The sequence below is a fragment of the Balaenoptera borealis genome (genome assembly GCF_965194805.1).
Source record: "Balaenoptera borealis genome assembly, chromosome: 12".
In the NCBI taxonomy this organism is placed as follows: Eukaryota; Metazoa; Chordata; class Mammalia; order Artiodactyla; family Balaenopteridae; genus Balaenoptera; species Balaenoptera borealis.
The window spans coordinates 97,790,720-97,811,455 of record NC_138869.1 but is presented as its reverse complement, the minus strand read 5'-3'; the positions used below and the strand labels follow the sequence as shown (position 1 = coordinate 97,811,455).

At 46.3% G+C, this 20,736-nt stretch overlaps 1 protein-coding gene across 9 annotated transcripts in view; it reads left to right on the top strand.

The window, feature by feature from the left end:
- Positions 1-7,905: 7,905 nt before the first annotated feature.
- JARID2 (jumonji and AT-rich interaction domain containing 2) overlaps positions 7,906-20,736 on the top strand; it is a 243,013-nt gene continuing 230,182 nt past the window's right edge. For 3 of the 9 annotated variants that reach the window (XR_014232297.1, XR_014232298.1, XM_082345418.1), the window contains exon 1: positions 10,677-11,066. Coding sequence is in view for 1 of the 9 variants with exons in the window: in XM_082345419.1 (XP_082201545.1) it covers positions 8,706-8,750 (45 nt within the window). In the remaining 8 variants the exon portion in view is untranslated. Of the gene's footprint in view, positions 8,751-10,674; positions 11,067-20,736 lie in introns of those variants that run through there. The other 6 variants (XM_082345419.1, XM_082345421.1, XM_082345415.1 and 3 more) reach the window with 6 other exon arrangements.

Here is a 20,736-nt window from a genome sequence, read left to right as displayed (position 1 = left end):
TTCAATTTTATATCCTTAGTAAATGTTCAACAAATGTTTTTTTTTTTTTCAGTGAATGCTTGACAACTGAAAGACAAACATCTGGAAATTAATAATCCACTAATTTCTAGTCACAGTATAACTGCTGGTGTCCGAATCTCTTCTGTTTTACTGTGTGTGTGTGTAATCAGAAAGAAACATGGTCCCGGGTTTCTGTAAAGGTATGGATGAATCTGGGGTTTTGGAAACATTAAAATTTCAGAAAAGAACATAAACTCTGCAGATGTTACAGTTTTGCAGGAGATAGGCTCTGTTTTTGCTTAGCAGCACATGGATTCATAGGAGCCACGGCAGAGGGTCGGATGGAGAGTAACCAGCATCTTGGATTATGTGTCTGTGAAAACCTCAAGATGTGGAAGTTGGGGTGAACGAGAAAGTGTAGCCCTGGACTGAGCTGGACCGGTCTAGAATCAAATGCACCTCCAGGCTTCTGATTGGTGAAAGATACTTTTCTCCTACGCTGCTCCCTTTTGTGGCCCCGACAGAGTGAAGAGCTAATGATTGCTGTGGTGGGCTGTGATTGCTGCTGCTTATTTGCTGCCCAGAATGTTTTTCTCCCACTCCTTCTGGTAACAAACTGTGCTCCACCACCATGTCCATGGTGGGAAACAAGTTTTCTTTGGAGCTACCTTCACTGCCTGCTGACAGAAGAAAGAAATGCTGAGATGAATGGAGAGAGAACGAGAAGCAAGGAGATGGGGGGAGATGATGACATCATTTGTAGCCCTGAAACTAGGACTCCAGATTCCCCAGTTAGATGAAGCAAACCTCTCCACCCCCTTTTTTTCCATTAGCTATTTTCATGTGGGCTTCGTTCAGCTGCAACAGAAGATGCCTTGGTTAATACAGTTCCTTTCCTCTTTCCCTGCCTACTTGGAATCTCTATGCCTCAGTTTCCTCATAATGATCCCCTGTGGTTTCGTTAATTACTGATAGATTTTTTTCCCCCCAAACACAGAGTACCCGTATTATTATAAAAGTAACTTCTATTTTTAGGAACTGCAGGTTTCCCATCTTGGCTGCCTTACCAGAGTTTCTGAATCGGGGTCAGCTCACTTTCAATAACACAAGACATAATCTAAGCAGAATAGTAATGATAGTCCAAAAATTTTAGAAAATCCAAAGGACCAGGGACTTTCAGTGACTTGTATAAATGAGGTCCACAGTCAACCAGTATAAAATATTATTTTATTGTATCTGGCTTGTACTGTGGCATTTAAGTGAAGCTTGACAAATGAGACTATAAATTCAGGGACAGGGAACAGTGAATAACAAAAAGAACTAATGTCTCCTTGACATCACTCACTCTTAAGAAGGCTGTTTACTTCTTGGTTTACCTTCTAGTGTTTTAAAATACTCTGGCAAATCTCAGCTTGAAATAGCTGTTCTACCTTCTCTCAACAGAAGCCCCTACCTTCTAAGTACACTGGCTCATAGTTATTTATAAACCTGATGTCAGTCAAAGATTATTTTTTACATCCCTCCTCCTAACTCCCTTCCCCCTACATACCAAGATAGACCTATATAAAATTAGAAACTTCACATAAAGTACTCAGTCACTTAGGTAAGAATTATTGTCAGTCAGCAATCATTTATGAAGCATAAATTCATCATATTGGGTGAAGCATGTCTCTCAGACTGTTCCATGGATACCAGCTCCTTAAAAATAGGCTTCTGTGGCCAAAGTAGTTTGGAAAACTATATGCCTCTTAGGGATTCTAAACTCTACAGTAAAGTATCTTTGGGTAATTTAGAAATTCCAAATCTATCTCCTCAAACATCCTTTTCTTTCAGTATCTGGTAACATGGAATAATGTGTCTTGGACCACATTTTAGAAAACCAGGGAGGTGGCCTGCACAAGGGATGCAGAGACAGGAGGCCTGGCTTTGACTCCTGGCTCTGCCACCCTACTAGTTATATGAACTTGAGCAAATCATAACCTCTTACTATTTCATTTTCACACTGGAAGAGTGAAGATGGTAAGACCTATCTTAATCTGGGTTGTTTTATGGGTTAAATTATATTATTATGACTGTGCTTTAAACACTATAACAAGTTATATGAATGAAAGGTATCATTAGATATCACAGAGAAATATAAGGTTGTATTAGGCAATTAATAACATACAAGTATAAAGAAATCTGCCCTAGTAATCCTTACCCAACAATTATGTATTTAAGTCTACTTAGGGGGGCCAGCACTGAGAGGGGAACAAGGAAGCACAGTACAAAGGTCAAAGTAGGATTAGAGCATGTTGGATCCACAGATTTCTTTGGCGATAATTGAATTTAACCCTCTCATTTTATCGATGATGAAGCGGAGGCCCACAGGGGTCAAATGAATGGCTTAAGGTCACTCAGAGAGTTAACATTAGAAACATCTGATTCCCACCCAGTGATGGGCCTCACTGCCCAAGCGCTGCCTCAATATGAGACAAATCATGGCTCCAGTGAGATTTTCAATCTAAATAGGAGAGACAAGATATACAAATGACATAATCAGAAAACAAAGACAACATGGAATAAAATTTTAAAGCTCAAAAAATGGGGCTGATGGTAACCGTGTGAGGTGAGAGATATGTTAATTAGTTTGACTGTAACAGCCATTTCATAATGAATATACGGGCTTCCCTGGTGGTGCAATAGTTAAGAATCCACCTGCCAGTGCAGGGGACACGGGTTCGATCTCTGGCCCGGGAAGATCCCACATGCTGCGGAGCAACTGAGCCCGTGCACCACAACTACTGGGCTTGCGCTCTAGAGCCCATGAGCCACAACTACTGAACCCGCGTACCACAACTACTGAATCCTGCACGCCTAGAGCCTGTGCTCCACAAAAGAGAAGCCACCACAATGTGAAGCCTGCACACCTCAACGAAGAGTAGCCCCTGCTCGCTGCAACTAGAGAAAGCCCGCGTGCAGCAACGAAGGCCCAACACAGCCAAAAATAAGTAAAATAAATAAATTAAAAAAAAATATATATATATATATATACACTTGAGTGGTAAGTTTCCACACCTCTTAAAAAAATGAATATGCATATCCAAACATCACGCTGTACACCTTAAATACGTGTAATTTTTATTCTTAAAAGATGTGGCTGAAGTAACTGGGGCAATGAGAATTCAAGAGGAGGGAGGCCAGCAGCCAGGCTGAACTGGAGATAAGACTGGAGCTGGGGCCTTAAAGAGTATACAGCACTATGGTGGATTTGGGTACTGGAAGAGGAGGAACAGTAGTGCTCCAAAACGCAACTGGAGATGATAGTCAAGAGACTAAAGGGCTGGCAAAAGTCTAAATAGTCAGGCATTATAGTTTGGGTGAAATATTCATCAGTAAGCATTTACTGGACCCTGCCAAATTCTAAGAAGTTTCTGGAGCTTTGGGGAGGGGATGAGAAGTAGACAACATGGTCTCTGATTTTAGAAAGCTTATTTTTTATTTGGAGAGGAGATGGGAACATAAGACAAAATTGGAGAATGTAAGCATATACGGATATAATACGGGGGGGGGGCAGGGAAGATGGGCTATTAAGGCAGGATTTCTGGAGAAGATGAACCTTGAGTTACTTCTTAGGAGAACCATGGTTGTGATTCATGTGTGGAAGCACGTGGGATAACGTGTGTCATCCCTGCATTAAGAGGGAAATTTCAATATGCATATAATATAGGACTGTGGATTATTCTTCTGTCCTTGGTCTTACTTTTTAATTCCTTCCTTGTCATTTCTTTTTTTTTTTTTTTTAATTATTTAATTAATTATTTATTTATTTTTGGCTGTGTTGGGTCTTCGTTTCTGTGCGAGGGCTTTCTCTAGTTGCGGCAAGCGGGGGCCACTCTTCATCGCGGTGCGCGGGCCTCTCACTATCGCGGCTTCTCTTGTTGTGGAGCACAGGCTCCAGACGCGCAGGCTCAGTAGTTGTGGCTCACGGGCCCAGTTACTCCGTGGCATGTGGGATCTTCCCAGACCAGGGCTCGAACCCGTGTCCCCTGCATTAGCAGGCAGATTCTCAACCACTGCGCCACCAGGGAAGCCCTGTCATTTCTTTTTTTTAATAAGTTTATTTTATTTATTTATTTTTGGCTGCGTTGGGTCTTCGTTGCTGCATGCGAGCTTCCTCTAGTTGCGGCGAGCGGGGGCTACTCTTCGTTGCGGTGTGAGGGCTTCTCAATGCAGTGGCTTCTCTTGTTGCGGAGCCTAGAGCCTGGGCTCTAGGCGCTCAGGCTCAGTAGTTATGGCTCGTGGGCTCTAGAGCACAGGCTCAGTAGTTGCGGTGCACGGGCTTAGTTGCTCCGAGGCATGTGGGATCTCCCGGGACCAGGGCTCAAATCCCTGTCCTCTGCATTGGCAGGTGGATTCTTAACCACTGTGCCACCAGGGAAGCCCCCTTGTCATTTCTTATAGGAACTCAAACGGTGGACTAGAATGCTTGGTTAAATATGATTGCCCATGCAGATTTGGACCCAGAATAGTAAGTGCCTGCTCTTATTTGTGTCTGATGATTTGCTACCTCTTCCTCTTTCACTTCCATCATGTTCCCAGGCTTCCTACAGTGGATAATTGATCTAATTAAGGGCATAAAATGTAAGATTAAGGAGATCTTTAGACTCTGCCCTATTAGTCACCATTCCCTCCAGCTAACCAGTTCCCAAGTCCTATTGACTTTTGACATTCTAAGTATTTCTCAACGTGTTCTCTGCTAGCTCTGCTATTTCCTCTGCTGCTGGATTCAGATCATAACCATTTCTCACCTCATTTATGCAATAACATTGCAACTGGTTTCCAGCTCTCCCTGCCTCTGTTTTCTTCAGTCCTCAATTTCATCTCTCACAATCAGAGTTACTTTTCAAAAACACAAATCCGCTTTATACGGCTAGTGAAAATCCTTCTGAGCTTCTTTTTAGCTTATAGGCAAAGTCCAAAGTGGCACACAGAACCTTTCTGGTCCTGGCTCCTGCTCACCTCTCAGTTTCATTTTTGGGCACTCCCAAACAAAAACTGAGTCCCATCCATAAGTGTGGTTGTTTTTTTAGGTCTCGTGATTTTTTTTTTTTTTTTAATGCGGGAAAGTTGCTCAGCATACTTCAAACTGCTGATCTCCTACTCATCCTTCAAAACTCCTTCATTCCTGGTCACCTAAAGCATTCCCTTTAGCACCTTTTCTATAATGCAAATACAGTACTTTTTAGAGGTATCATAATTGGTCGTAGAGTCTGCCTTTTCTACTGAGCTGTGTGTTTCTTGACGAAGAACTTTTGGTCTCTCTCTCTCTCTGTGTCCTCAGGAACGAGACCAGTGCTGGCACACAGGTCCTGTAGGAGCACTGTACCTAGTGAGGTCTTCCCCCACCCTGCCATCCCCTACTTCACGACTTGGAAGAGGTCAAGAGACGTGCTGTGAGAGGTAAAAATCGTCAGGAGAGTGGTAATTCACTTACAGAAAAGGAAAAAGAGGAGGAAAAGGTAATCTATGGCTTTGCCAAGATGGCAGGGAAAGGAAGTTCATCAGGAGACAGTGACTTCCACAACAGGAAAGCCTTTCAATGGCTAAAAAGGCCAACCTATTTTCCTTTTCAGGGAAAACAACGCTAATGTTATACATATCTTTTGGAAACGAGCAAACAGCCCTCAAGCCTCAATGAGAATGGTTTTTCAAATGTGGTGACCTGGAGACAGTAGCCCGCAGCAGAGTTCTCTTGGCCTGGGGACAGAGACGCCCAGCCTTAGGGGCTAGCTGAGGGAAGCCAGAAGAAACCCAGCTCTGTTCTTTAGTATTTTGCCTGGGGATGAGCAGATCTGACATTAAACTTCCTGAAAGCTGGTTAAAACCCTAAGAGTGTGGAGAAGCGGAGACCACCAGAATACAGGCCATAATGATCAGAAAGTCTTCTGAAACCACCTCGTTGTAACCTAACCATCAAGTCACCTGGGTGGCCAATATGGAAACTTGGAGCCTGTTCTGTGGGGTCCTTCAGCACAGGCGCCACGTGAAGGCTCAGAGGGTCGTTTATTTTTCTGATTGTGAAAGGGACATATGGCATGTCATTTCAATTTAGAAGGCAGATTTTTTTTTTTTTTAAAAAGGAAAAGTAATACTTAAAAAGCATTTTAAAGCAGCACTTTATTTCATTTATTGAAAGCTTCTAATAACATGCCTGGCTCTCGGCTGGGTTCACGTGATTATCTAATCCACCCCACAAGGTTTGATGGTCACTAATCTGCTGATGAGGAAGCTGACCAGCTCAGAGAGGCCGTCGGGTACCTTTTAGGAAGGGGCCCAGGGGTGGTTTGAATCCAGGTCTCTTACCTCGTGCCTGAGACCTTTCTAGACACCAGGTTCTCTCTTCAGACTGCTGCAGGTAAAACCTAACAATTGTGATACTTTGGAGGTAAGGAGAATCTGAGGAACGGGAAGGAGAATTGAAGGTATGGGAATGAGTACGAGGGCGCATTTATTCCACTTTTTCATTTCTTAAAAGGGTTGCCGGAGAGGAGATGCTTTAGAACATCACTTCTGTAAAACCACGGTGAAAACGAGGAAATTAACAATGCAGAAAGGCTACGAGAGACTTGACAAAGTTGTTAATAACGCGAAGGCCGAAGAGATACACCAGGGCCTCCCTACTTCATTTATATCGACGATTAAATAAGCACAACAGGGGGCAGCCGCAGGTAGAAAGCGGGCTCTCGCGTGGCTACCGCCGTTGACATTCCTGGCACTCGGCGTTCCAGATGCTTCCTTACGGTGTGCGTGTCTGTGTGGCTCGGGCTCCATATTCCACTCGTTTCCCCCTCAATGTTTTAGTCTCGCGCACAGGCGCCCCAGACGCAAAAGACGCCGGGAGCAGCCAAGATCGAGCGCGATCTCCTTAAAGACGGAGATCTTTTGTAGAAGGCGGGGGCCAGGGCTTCCCTTTTGGGGTCCCCCTACCCCGGACGCCGTCCTCGCCCGCCGGGCCGCGTGCCGCGCCGGGAGGTGGCCTTTCCGCGCGGGAGGCGCGTGCGGCCGCGGGCAGAGGTGACCTCGGGCTCCCCCGAGCCCGACCGCGGCACGCTTCGTGCGGCGACGCGAGGCGGTGTCCTGAGGTGACACCGGCTGCGCCGCCGAAGCAGCAGGCGCCGCCGATCAACTAGTTCGCACCGAGGATTCCTCTTGGTGCGTGGCCCAGTTTTCCTTAGGACTGGCTCCAACCCCTCGCCGACACCGCCCCCCGCGCCGCCACGCTCCGAGGCCTTCCCCTGGGACGCCGCGCGTCCCCCTCCACGGCCCCTCGGCGCGGGCCGGCGCGCGCGCAATTCCTCGATTCCACAGGCGGTTTGCGCCGCGGGTGGGGGCGGGGCGCGCGGGGAGGGGGGGGCCGGCCGCCGCGGGGGGGGAGGGGGCCGCGGCCAGGGGCCAGGGGGCGGGCCGGCGTGGGGAGTTCCTTGCTCGCGGACCACACGCTCTGCGGGCCAATCCCGAGCCAGCCTCTCTCAGTGTCACACGCGGGACACGTCCAGGCGTTTGTTGGCAGGGCCGGCGAGGGGGAGGGGGCGGGGAGGAGGGAGGGGAGTTGAGTGACAGGCTTGCAGGGCAGGCTGGGAATTGTAGTTCCCAGCTCCCGTGGCCATAGCCATTTTGTAGTCGAGGGACTACAACTTCCAGAAGATCAAGGGGACCATTCTAAGGTGCCCCGGGAATAGGCGGCTCTCCCCGGGGCCGGCCGTCCTGGGGCACTGGCACCCAGCAGCCCGGCTGCAGGTAGACACGAGGTGTGGCGGGGGCTAGCGTGTGGCGGCTGTGGGGTGAGCGGCAAGCTGGGGAAAGGGGGTGAGGTGGAGCGACCGAGCGTGCCATGCATTGAGCTAGGGAGCCTCTCTCAATTCCACTCTTAGGCTCGGCGTGGGAGCGATGTCTGAGGGGTAGCCCGGGAAGGGTTCGTCGAGGCCTCTCGGGTGTCTCGTCGACGGGGCTGCGGGGGTCCTCTGGGCTCGGCCAGGGGCGGTCGGCACCGGAGGAGGCGGGCGCTTGGTGGCCCAGCTGTGGGAGTTTTCGGCTAGCGTCCGGCGGGGAATTATCCGAGGAGCCCTAACTTGTATAAAAGCAGAGTCCATTTAAAGTTGGGCTGGATAGCCTTTCTCTCATTGGTTAGGGGGCTTGGAAAAAAGAGACTCGGCGAGCCCTCGCTGTGGTGCTGCCGCCGCCGCCGCCGCCGCCGCTGGAGTTGACTCTTCTGCTCGCACTGCTGCTGCAGCACAAACGTGACTTCCAACATTTTTTATTTATCTTTCCTTTTTCTTTTCCAAGATGTAACTACGGATCAGACACTAAGGACCTTCACGTTTCGCTGATGTAGTTTTTGGAGGAAAAAGGGGGGGGAGTGAAGGGCGTCGGTTTTTTTTTGTGTGTGTGTGTGTTTCGGGGGAAATTTTCCATTATGAGTGTTTTACTAAAGTGAAATTTTTTTTTGTTTGCTTCGTCTTTGGCTTTTTTTTTCTCCTTCCCAATTTCGGATTTATTTCAAGGCGAATCGGGCTTTGGGGGAAGAGGAAGAAAAGTCGGATTCCAAGATCAACCACCACCACCAACAACAATAAAAACCACCAGGATATTTTTTTGCAAATTTCTGACGGCTTTAAATTCATGAAGCAATTGTCCCCTTTTGCAATCAGCATTTGGATCTCAGAATGAGCAAGGAAAGACCCAAGAGGAATATCATTCAGAAGAAATACGTAAGTGCTCCTAACAACACATCCTTTGACTTGTAGTTTTAAGCAATGGCTGTGAATGTCAAGTTTATAGATAATTCTGCAGCTGAGGGGTTTTAAACACAGCGTCCGATAAGGCTGTTTCTTTCTTTTCTGAAAGAAGGCTTTTTCAGGCAAAGTCGTGTCTGCCTAGTTTGGACGAAAAAACAGATTGGTGTAGCGATACCTCCAGTGAATAAATTGACCTCGAATGACACAACCATAATCTAGTTTTAGATGAAAGGCAGGGGATTTTGGTGGAGCCTGGGTGGGGGGGTAGGGGCTGCGGTAATGTGACTAAACTGCATTCTCGGGCGGATTTGGCCCCTATTGCACTTTGCATGCAAATGAGCCTGTGTTATTATTATTAATGTTATTTGGGAAATCGTGTAACGCATGTGTGTTGGAAGCCCTTTAAGTTGCAATCGAGGGTCCGATTATGGCGATCTTGTTCCTTGCACTGGCACATCAAATTTAATGTATGTGGTCGTTTTGGCTTATTTGGTTCGCAACATAAACCAATTGGGAATCGCGTTACAGCGAATGCATTTGTTGGGATTGACTTTAATAATGGGACTGGTTTTGTTTAAAAATTCATGGGTTCCAGTTTTAGGGGGAAAAAGACATACAGTATAGCTAATGTTTTTAAGAAGGCATGTGAATGCATATGTGAGTGACTACAAATAATTACTCCCAGTTAACTGGCCTTCTGAAATTGGGTGATTATTCAGAGATTTAACTGGTGTGGAATAGTTAAATTTGTTTTGTGCATAGTACAGCTACGTTTTGATTGGCATGGGGAGTGTTTTTGTTTTGTGTATGGTGGCTTTTTTTTTTTTTAAGTTTGGGGGGAGGGAGGGGAGAGGGGGACCGAGGATTAACCAAATATGCACTCGAGTGATCGGTGATTAGCTGCATGCTTTAAATCAAAGAACCCATTAAAAAAAAAAAAAGGCTAAATGAACACACATTAGGAATAATGTAACGTTATAAGAAAGTTTTATTTAACTCGGGTCGACAAATTGGTCTTAATATTTTCCCTTTTTGAGCAGTGTGATGTGTGTAATGGGAGATGACCTTCGGGGCACTGGTTTTGTAAAAAATAGATTTAATGGAAAAGCTGAATATCTCTTCTTGAGGGCTGATCCTAATCTAGACACGTAAACTTCAACTATGAAAGAAATGCAAGGTTAAATAATCAAGCCCAACTTAAAAAGCTGTTCCCTAAAGAATTTAAGAATTAAAATACATCCGCATTGCAGAGGGCTGGGGAGAATGCAATGGACTAGTTTAAACTCGGGCAGTAGAAACTGCAGGGAGACAACCTTGCCTGCGAGCGTGGACGCCTTCCCGGGGCACATCCGATCCGGGTGCAGCCACAAAGCAAAAGGGGTAGAACTTGGACCAGAGCCACCCCCACCCCCGCCCCAGTCATCACGAAGTTGGGGAGCGGCGTGGGGTGGGATGTTTTGTTGCCGGTGGTCAGCGGATTGTGTCGAGTCCTGGCGCCCGGCCCCCTGCCCGTGGCTGGCGGCGGCCGCAGGAGGCAGAGCACGAGTTAACGCTCGGGGAGCGGAGCCCGTGTTCCCGATGTGCTCTAGCCGGCTGCGAAGGGGAGGGCGCGCGGGGGTCGCGGCGGGCTGGGCCGGGGCCCGGAGTCCGCGCGCGGCCTGTAGGGGGCGGGCTGCAGGCTCCGGGCTCCGGGCTGCGGGCTCCGGGCGGGCGGCGCTGGCCGGCGGGCTGGCGGATGGGTGGGTGCGGCGCGGGGGCGGTGCGGCCGGTCGGCCTGGGGAGGGGGCGGTGCGGCGCGCGGGGCGGGGGCGTGGCGGGGAGGGGGCGGGCGGCGCGCGGCTGCGGCGGGCGCCCCCAGCGCGCGCACGGCGGAGCATGGCGGCGGCGGCGCGGCCGGCTCCCCGCGGCCCTGCCCGCTGGCTCCAGTGCGGGCCCGAGAGCAACAGGTTAAGCCGGCGAGACGTCAGCGCGCCCCCTTTCCGCCCCCTGATTCCTCCCCCGCCTCGCGCCGGCCTCCCCTCCCTCCCTCCGCCCCCCGCGGCTCCGGGTTCCCGGACGCTCCGGCCGCGTTCTTTTGTCATTGTGACGTCACAAAGGGACGGGTCCGGGTGGAACCTTCTCCTCCTCCGTGACGTCAAAAGTCGGGCGGGAGGTTCCAGCGCGGCGGGGCTGCGGGGGAGGAGGGAGCGGCGCGGAGGCGGGGGCTGCCGCGTGGGAGGAGGAAGTGGAGGAGGAGGAGGATGCGACCGGCCTCGGCCTTCCGCCGCGAAACGCCGCGCTTCCCTCCAGGTGAGCGCGGGGAGCCTGTGGTCCCCCTGGGAGCGCCCCCAACCCAGCTGATTCCATTTAGGGGGTGGGGAGCAGGGCGGAGACGCTTCCTGTCTGCAGAAACGTTTTCGTTTCCTCTGTTTCCAGGTCTGCTGATGCTGTGGCATTACTGCGGTGGTGGTCGTGTTCTCTCGTCAACGCTTTTGAAAAGCAGGGAAACTTCATGCAGGGAAGCTTGGCTTTGTAGGAGAACCATGTTGTGGATTTGGCCACCTTGTCACTTTTAAGTCGTGTTGGGGGTGTCTCGGCAGGATGTGGCGGGATGCCTTTCTGGGTGATGTTGCACAGCATCAACTGTTGCGCTTGATGGATGCCTTGAAACACCAGGGTGGCACTTCTTCGCTGTGCCAGCTCTAGGCCTATTGAGTATTTTAGGGGGTGGGGCAGACGGGGGAAGACTGTCATTGATGCGCGTGCTTGAAAGAGCACTGGACTGCAAGTCTAAGGTGTTCTGGGCTTAGTTCTTGAGAACCGGAGAACAAGAGGCTGGAAATCTGGGTCTGTTTACTCTTCTGTAAAATGGAAAAAGTAATACGTGCCTTTGCCACTTTACTTTATCTGAAATCACGTACGTGAGATAATGTCCGTGGAAGATGTAAAACAGTGTGTATGCTCTTTCAATGTAAGGTGGACTTATTACTTGAGCTCGTGGAAGGCAGCACATTTCCTGCAAGTAGTCTCAAAAGCCGTAGATGCCTGCCGCGTTGCCGTTTAGTTTATTGTCTTAGCAAAGCAGAGTTTGGGGGTGGGATTGTAGATGGCAGGCTTTGGGAGAAATGATTGTTATATTTCATATTAAATGACGTCCTTGTGAAACTCATAAATTGCACTGTAATCCTGTCTTAATTGCTGGGCACGATTCCCACTACAATACCTTAAATAACTGAAAACATTTGCCTTTCAAAGCCCTAATTCACTTGGACAATAAAAACAGTTGCATGTTTTGCTCTATGGGTATTTTATGCCATTTCCATCACTCCACTGGTTGGTTATTCCTAGGCAGAATAACAGATGATACCCAGGTTGCAAAACCATTTGATCTTTGATGCTTTATAGCAGGTATGAGTTTGAAATAAAAATCTCTGCCACATGAAGATATGATTCATACAGTTAGCATGAAAACAGATTACCAGTTTGATTCCTAGGACAGCTCAAGCAGAATTTGTAACACTAGGCTGTAAATTTTAAGTACCTAATTTTCTGAGTTAAAAGTGCAGTATGATTGAAAAAACTGGGAAAAGTTTGTGTTAACAGATTCAAAAGCGGGATTTACTATAATTACATAAAATTGTAAAGAAAAAGAGAACGACACCAAAATGTAGTGGTAGGATTTATGAGCTTCTGCCCCCCGTGGCGCCCCCCTTCCCCCCCATTTTACACCCAGTTGAATTATTTTACAGTTCTGGGGGAAAAAAAATGTGTACACATTATTTAGTTGCTACACTTTTACTTTTTTAAAAATATTTATTGATTAACATTTATCGAGTATATATGGTGTACTGCTATAAAGTGAATGGTGTTTTTAAAAAAAATTTATTTTGTTTTTGGCTGCATTGGGTCCTTGTTGCTGTGCGCGGGCTTTTCTCGTTGCAGTAAGCCGGGGCTACTCTTCGTTGCGGTGCGCGGGCTTCTCATTGCGGTGGCTTCTCTTGCTGCGGAGGACGGGCTCTAGGCACGCAGGCTCAGTAGTCGTGGCGTATGGGCTTAAGTTGCTCCGTGGCATGTGGGATCTTCCCGGACCAGGGCTCGAACCCGTGTCCCCTGCATTGGCAGGCCGACTCCTAACCACTGTGCCACCAGAGAAGCCCAGCTTTTCCTTTTATGAGCTGTTCACGTGGCTTGCTTTCTGTTTGTCTCTGGTAGTGGAGAAAACTTTTCTCTTTGTTACGTAGTCTCGGGCAGAGACAATTTAGCAACCGTCACTGTCTGGAGAGATTATAGAAGGAATATTGTCAATTTAAGAGTCCAAAGTGTGTCATTGAAATTTAAAAAAAAATTATGTTTAAAAATAATCCAATTTGAGTTATTATTACTTCGGTTATTATTACTTTACTGTAGACCTGACTTGTGTGTCCCCCATAGCCATTGGCCCAAATAGCCAATTAGAATTATTTGGTACTTAGATGGTTTAATGGCTGTTTCCTCTGTCATAGGAGGTTAGACCAGTTCCTGTTGCTGGGCTGAGGGCTATTGACTCGCTTACACACGTCTTGGAAATAACTCCAGTGCTAATACATATCCTGTTCCAAAGGTTATTTAAACTTTCCTCCTTCAGAAAGAGAAAGTCTTCTGGAGTATGTAACCGATGTTTCTTAGATTCAAAATAGAACCCTTTTCTTCCTTTCAAAGACGACATGGGAAAGTCATATTAAGCCCAGTACATTAAAACACTTGGTAAAGGCTAAGCTGGACTTTTTTTTTTTTTTAAGTTAATGATAGTTTTATTTAACCTTAGTATAATAAAAACATTATCTTAACATGTAATCAGTACAAAAGTTGCTAAGATCTTTTGCCTTCTTTTTTTATCTTGTGTCTTTGAAATCTGGTGTATTTTTTTCAACCCTTACAGGGCAACTCAGTTTGGACTAGTCATTTCAAAAGTTCAAGAGCTACGTATGACTAGTAGCTATCCTACTGAACAGTGTAGATCTATGTAACCAGAGATGTATGTAATGTAGCATGGTGTCTGCATTGGTGAAAAACCTCAAGTTCTATAAAATCGCACACTAAAAATTACAGGGCTAGTGGAAAAATAAGGATGAAACATGTCACTCAAAACATATAACTTCGGTGAAGTGAACGGTGATGAGTCAGTAATGTGGATCTGGAAAAATGACATGAAATGATCAGGCAGGCAGCTCAGACTCCAGAGTGAAGAGTGGTTATACTGACAGTCTTTTATATAGAATAGAGCTGATATTGCCAGGGCAGTATGGATGGAAGTATGCTGTTAGCCATAGGCATTGTTTTTTTTTGTTTGTTTTAAGGGGGTTTTTTGGGTAGATGCACACTTTTGTAGTTTGTTCTCAGTTTTTTAAAAATCGTGACTGGATGCTGAAAAGCTGGTCTGTTTTTAAGGTTTGCCCTTGATCATGATGGTCTGAAGACCTGACTCCTGACATTTTCATCCAAATGGTTAAAAGTTTTGCAACCTAAGAAGTTTAGTTATTGGAATTCTGCTTGCATTGTTTTGATGCTCCTGTTACTGGTCCAGGTCTCAGTCTCCCCTAGGATTATAATAACAGCACTCCTACTAATCGCCTTCCACCTACCCAGCCTCCCTGGTTCTCCTGGCTGCAGAACATCCTGGCTGTGATATCTCAGCACGAAGCTCCTGGCCAGTGGGCAGGCCTGGGAAGTGTGTGCTTCTGTCCCCTTTGGCTCCTTCCCATATAGAAGACTTGCCAAGTGTCAGTTGTTTATTCCCAAATCTGGTTATTCCAGTTAGACTTATTATTGCAATTTCGGTTAAATATTATGTAAACCTTTGAACGAATGTGAAAAGAGAGTTGGTTTCTATGAAAGCTTGAAGCTGAATGTTTGAGAACCCTTGATAAAAGTGAAGTACTAAAAAAAATGAGACGGTTAAATTAGATGTGGGCCCGCCATTTTCCCCATTTAAAAGGCTTGGGGAAAATCTGTAAGGATTCTGCACATGTTGCTTTACAAGTGGTTCCCTTTTAAGAACCAAGCTTCACTTACGGCCAAACTTCCTTCCCAACAAACAAAAAAGCATAACATGGAGCACCAAGAATTCTCAAAAATATCTGTAATAGCACGTTTATGTGTTCATTACGTTACATGTATATGTGTATATGTATATAATCTACATATCTGTATAAATAGATATATATTTTTTTAAAGATTTCCTGCTTAATAAACTTTATATTAGCAACTAACCTATGGTCCCTTTCAGCTCTGATAAGAGTGCTTCCATTGTATTTAGCCTTAATCCTCAAATATTAAACTAGACTAGCTTATCTAGTTCATGCCAGGTAGCACAGATAAAATGGGGGTCAGAGTGGCCCTGCTGAGGTAATTTGTATTACTTTTAGAGTTTGTGTCATTCTCAGGATGGTGGAGGCAGAAAGATGAGTGATTTTACACTTCATTTATATGGAGTTCAGAAGCTTGTATCTTGTAATCCAGCAACTTTCTTTTGTCTTACTTAGGAGATACTGCTAAAGATCTGTTCCATTTCAGATCCTCAAGCCTACCTGTTAATGGAAACAAGACACATTGAATCAGTTTCTACTCAGTTCTCTTGTTTCTTTCCATCTCCCAGGTAACTATTCTCCTCATTCCTCTGACTGCCCTCCCCTCCGCAAGCCTTGCTTCCTTTTCCAGGCCCCAGACTTCGTGCTTCTGGTCCCTTTTGTCTGTCCATAAAGCCTTTTCCACACTTGCCTCCTCATCGCAGGCCCCTTTCATTCCAGGAGGTGGGAACTCTGATGACTTTGGTCTACTTTTTTGTAGACAATTTGAGTGAGATTTTTGTTTTCCTTTTAGGGTTTAATCTTTCTTGACTTCAGACAACCCTATAGCCCTCTGGCAGCCTCACACTTTTCAATCAAGGATCTTCATTCATTTCTGACTCAGAATAAAATTGTTAAAAGTAGAGCTGAACCTAGCAGGAAGTTGCAGCACTTGCCGGATACCCTTTTGCTCCCGGTTGAATGATCCTGCCTGCCTCCGGGACTTCCTGTCCTGTCACCTCTTGCAGGTGGTTTTTGTCTCTTTGTCAGGATGTGTGGGGTGGGAGAGGGCCCACGTTGTGCAGAGGTAGATCCTATCCTGAGGGCCAAGTCTCAGGCACATCCGAGTGGGCAGCTGGACCACAGCCCTGGGCCCTGCGTCTCTGTTGGGCTTTCTTTCTACTTCCACCAGTCTGTCTTGCCACAGACTTTACTGCTCTTGTGAGGAGGCCTCCCATGCCTCGTGGGACTCCTCTTTGCCATTTGAAGAAATGTGCCAGAGGAGCTTGGATTGTAGGAAACACTCTAGCATCGTGAGGAGAAGATGTCAGTTCTGAAATAACTGCCCACAGTTATTGTTTCCCTAGTGACTTCACAGGAGAGGAAGAGGCTGTTGAGTCCATTTTACAGAAGGGAAAACTGAGGCCGGTAGGCCCTGGCCAGAGAGTGAAAGGCTGTATCTTCTCCCCACTTCTTAGTCCAGATGAACTTGAGGTAATAGGAGTGATTGGAGTAGCCACGAAAAGGGGAAAATGCCATAATGGGGGCTCTTGGCAGCCTTTGGAGAGGTTTTTTGGCTTGAGAAAGTTGGGGGGAAGTTAAGGCAGTTTGTCAGCCTCCAGGAGCAGGAGTGGATCTGTCTCAAATGCATGTTTGTTGTTTTTTTAAACACCAGTTGGTGGAGCTACCCCCTTATCCCCCACTGGCTGTCTCCTTGAGTCCTCAGTGGAAGAAGAGCTGAGATCCCAGTTGTCCTGGGACCCGGCTGGTTTGTGCTCTGTATTTTACAAGTGCCCGCACCCCACGCTCTTCGGTGTTACCTGAAGGCCGGCCTGGGCTGCGTTTGCTCTCCAGGCTTCCGAATTCATTTGATTTCGCAGAGGCTGTGACAGATTAGCTTCGATGCTTTTTCTGGCACCTTTATTGTTGCCCCTGACTTTTGCTGCATAGGGTACCATGGGGCGCTGGGGGAAATCATGTGCCCTCAAATCCTCACCAGGGTCTGGGCCGGGCAGTAAACAAAGGCTGCCTAGATATGTTAATGAGGCAGCGTGAGTAATGGGAACATTATACATAATTACTCGCGTATTCATAGGGTGTATGAGGGCCTTAGAAAGGGGAACCCTACTGGCAGAAGTTCTTGAGAGCTGTTTTGGAGAGCTGGTGTGGCCTAGAAGGCCTAAATTGGATCTTAAGTTCTAATTTTGTTAAGTCTGTCAAGCTCCACCACCCATGAAGAGGAAGGCAGTGAGCATTGAAATACTGGCAGCAGTGTTTAGTTACCTTGAGTCCTAGAAGGTCGTAAAATTCATAGCCACAAATTTTGCCCCTCCGTACTCCCAGTACAGCTCTTCTCACGTATTTTCTCCAGTACAACCAGGAATTCTTTTCCAGTGACATTTTTGGCTGGGGGTGGGGAGGCGTGAGAGGGGGGGTGGGTTGTGTGTGTCTTTTCCATCAGGAGACCCTCTGGTTTATGTGACAGCAGCCCAGGTATCTAGTGACTGAATCACCCAGGGGAATGTGGGAGCCATTTGGGCGCCCTGTTTTATTGCTCTCTTTTTAAATCTGGGTGGTTCTTGCTCCATTATTTCCCAGCCACAATTTGGGTTAGGGCTACAATGGTTGTGTGTGTTATCTCTTGGTTCTTATTTCTGCCAGCTGTTAAAAGTGTTTGGTGCCTCTGGGGGCAGAAACAGGTGCCAGGAGGAAATGAGAAGGGATTAGGGCTGAGCATGTGTTTCTTGCGTTTATTCCCTCCCTAGGTTTGCAGAAGGGGTGCTGCATGAATGCTTATTCTGTTAAGCAGCAGTTGGATGTTGACCTAATCAGGACTTGGAGTGTTTTGTGCTTTGAGTCCATGCCTTATTGCTAGTATGTGGGCTTGGGGAATTTAATGCCTCAGATTGAGACGGGCTTGTTATTGAATATGTAGGGCACCTCTGTGGTTATAGTGGACAAGATTGGGAATATGAGCTGTGTGACCCTGAGCAAGCCACATAACCTCGCTGGGCTGCTTCCTCACCTGGAAAACTTGTTCCATACACCTCACAGGCTTGTTGGGAGGGTCAGTAAGATTTTTGATGTGAAAGCACTTTGTAAACTGCATACTATGCACAAATGCTCAAGAAGGTATGATTACACAGTTGGAAATCACCAACCTGGAGACATCAGGTCTGTCGGCAGCCTTCCAGGCTGACTCAGGAATAAATGAATCAGATGAATTCTATACTTTGCCTCTTAATAAGCCAAATGAATAGCAACAGATATTCTGAAGTCCATTTTGGGATATAGAACAAAGCTTTAAAGATTAGAAGGTGATTATATTCAATATCTCATAATAACCTATAATGAAAAGGAATCTGAATAAAAAATAAAAAATGTATAATTGAATCACTTTGCTGTACACCTGAAACTAACACAATGTTGTAAATCAACTATAATTAAAAAAAAAAAAAGATTAGAAGGTGATGTAATCTTTTCCCAGCCCCACTCTCTGGTGGTTGAATCTCTTCTCTGTTATCCAACACTTGACTTCTGAATATGTCTGGGTGGTGAGTTAGAAAGGCTGACAGATTGAGAATTAGGATTAGAGCGGCACTGAATCTTTGTACAGAGATGTTTCACCGAAGATGTTTAACCTGGATCTTGGAGCAGTAATCCTTGAACTTGAAAATCCGACCGAGAACCTTCAGTGGATCAAGTCTAAGCTACGTTTGTCCTCAGCACAGCATGAAAAGCCCTTGCTCTACCTTGAGCTTCTGGCCACCTGTTCCACTGCAGCTGAGCCAGCCTCTTGGCCTTTGCACATCTTGGTTGTTCAACTTGCTCAGGGGACGGATTGCCTGTGGAGCCCACCTTGACCACTCTGAGGCCTGACTGGACAGCCTGCCACCCCCTTCCCCAGTCAGGCAGAGCCAAGCCCCTTTTCTGTGGGCCCGACTCCTCACACGTACCTCTAGGTGCTGGAATCAGTGTTTACATGTGTCTCACCCTGTTAACCCCACACGATTAGAGGCTGAATTTTCTGTCATCACACAGTTGAGGAAATATTTGTCGAGTTGAAGCTTTTGGAGTATTTCAAATAATACCCACTAGTGGGAGGGAATTGGTAAGGATCTAGTGGAAAAAGGTGAGCTTCACTAATCAGAATTTCACAGCTGAGAAAACCTGAGGTGTCTAATAACAAAGGTTGCACGTTTTATCAGTGACAGCCGGGGCATGAAACCCAGCCCCTGATATAGTGGAGGGTAATGCCTTTGGACCGGCTTTCAGAGATGCTTCCTCCTGCCAGATGGATCCTCAGTTATCCATGGTAACTGCAGTTATTGATTCATTTTCATGGGAAAATAAAATCCACGTGTAATCTCCATACCTAATTGGGCCAATAAGGTTTGTCCCCCTTTGAAAACGATTCTTTTGCCTTATAAGAAATCATTCAAATCGAACAGCTACACAAAGGTAAGATCTACTGCAATTACCTACGGGGTGCTCCTGCACTTGTAGATATGTCGTTTTACCTATGTGGGCTCATACTCCTAAGAGATGTTCTGTTCCGCGCTCTTTGCATTTATATCTCATTTCAATTATCAAAATATGATTCTGCATCATTATTTTTAATAGCTGCTGGGCACTCGGTCAATCTGTACCACAGTTTTCTTGACCTGCCTGTTCTTGATGGCCTTTTCACAGTACGGGGGCTGTTGTCCACAGTGATGTGTGCAGTATGCTTTTCCTGTATCTTTTTGCACTTAATTCCAAACTCCTCAGTGTGGAACTACCACTTTGTGTTACCTGTGTTTACAATTCAGATCCCTCTTACGTTGTTTTCTGGGAGAAAGACTGTACTAATTTACAGTCTCCCAGGTAGTGCCAGCGGGTTTGTTTGTTGGCTTTTAAAAACCAATACAGGCCCTTGTAACAAGTAGTAAAGATGTCAGTTGGGTTTTATTTAAGTTTCTATTTTCTTTCCTTGTCCTCTCTCAGGGCATTAGAACTAAATGAGATAAGATATGGGAAAGCACTTTGTAAAACAAAATTGCTCTGAGAACACAATGTGTTATTAGGATGACTGTAGCAGTAAAGGAAGAAGCGTCTGTGGAATTGTACAATTACATATTTCATGTTTATGAAATGCTTTTTTTGTGAGGACGTGACGTAACTTTAAAATGACCCCAGAATCCCATTATTTTCGCAAGTGATTTCAGCCTTGTTTGTGAGGTGGGTTTTGTACTGTTACAAGGGTCCCATTGGGCTCTGGCTTGGAAGACTGTTCAGTCAAATACAGCTGATATATTCTCTGGCTCTGTTAGGGGTTAGAAAATATGACATTGTCCTTGTCTTCAGAGAATTTACAGTTCAGTTGACAGCAGAGATGCCAAACCCTGTGGGAAGAGAGCCGGTGACCTTGGGTAAATCACTTCCCCTCAGTCTCAGTTTCTTCATGCATAAAATGGGGAGACTTAGACTTTCATTTATTGGCCCCTCAAGGTCATTTTGGGGGAGGCAGAATCGTATGTTAACATGTGAAGTGCTTTATAAACTGTAACTATCTAGACCAGATTATTCTTATTTTAGGTCCTGCAGGTCTTTGTGGCTGTAATTCTCCAGCCTCAAGGTTGAAGAGGGAACACGATGTTTCTGGGTCATCCTTGCTGATTACAGCCTATCCGGGTTGTCTGAGGAAGAGGATAGAAATGAAAATAATATAGATGCTTTTTCTTCCAAACTTAAGGTAAAATGCAGTGTGATCTTTATATCAGACACACTTTTTGATTGTTCTGATGATGGCTTTTTATCATCCTCCCTCCCCCCATGTGAGAAAATGAGGTGGTATCCCAGAACTGCTAAGAAGCAGCATTACTTTTTGGCGTTTAAGAGTACTTTTGGATAAACTCTTCACCTTTTCATTTTTCATTCAGTAAAGATGTCCATTT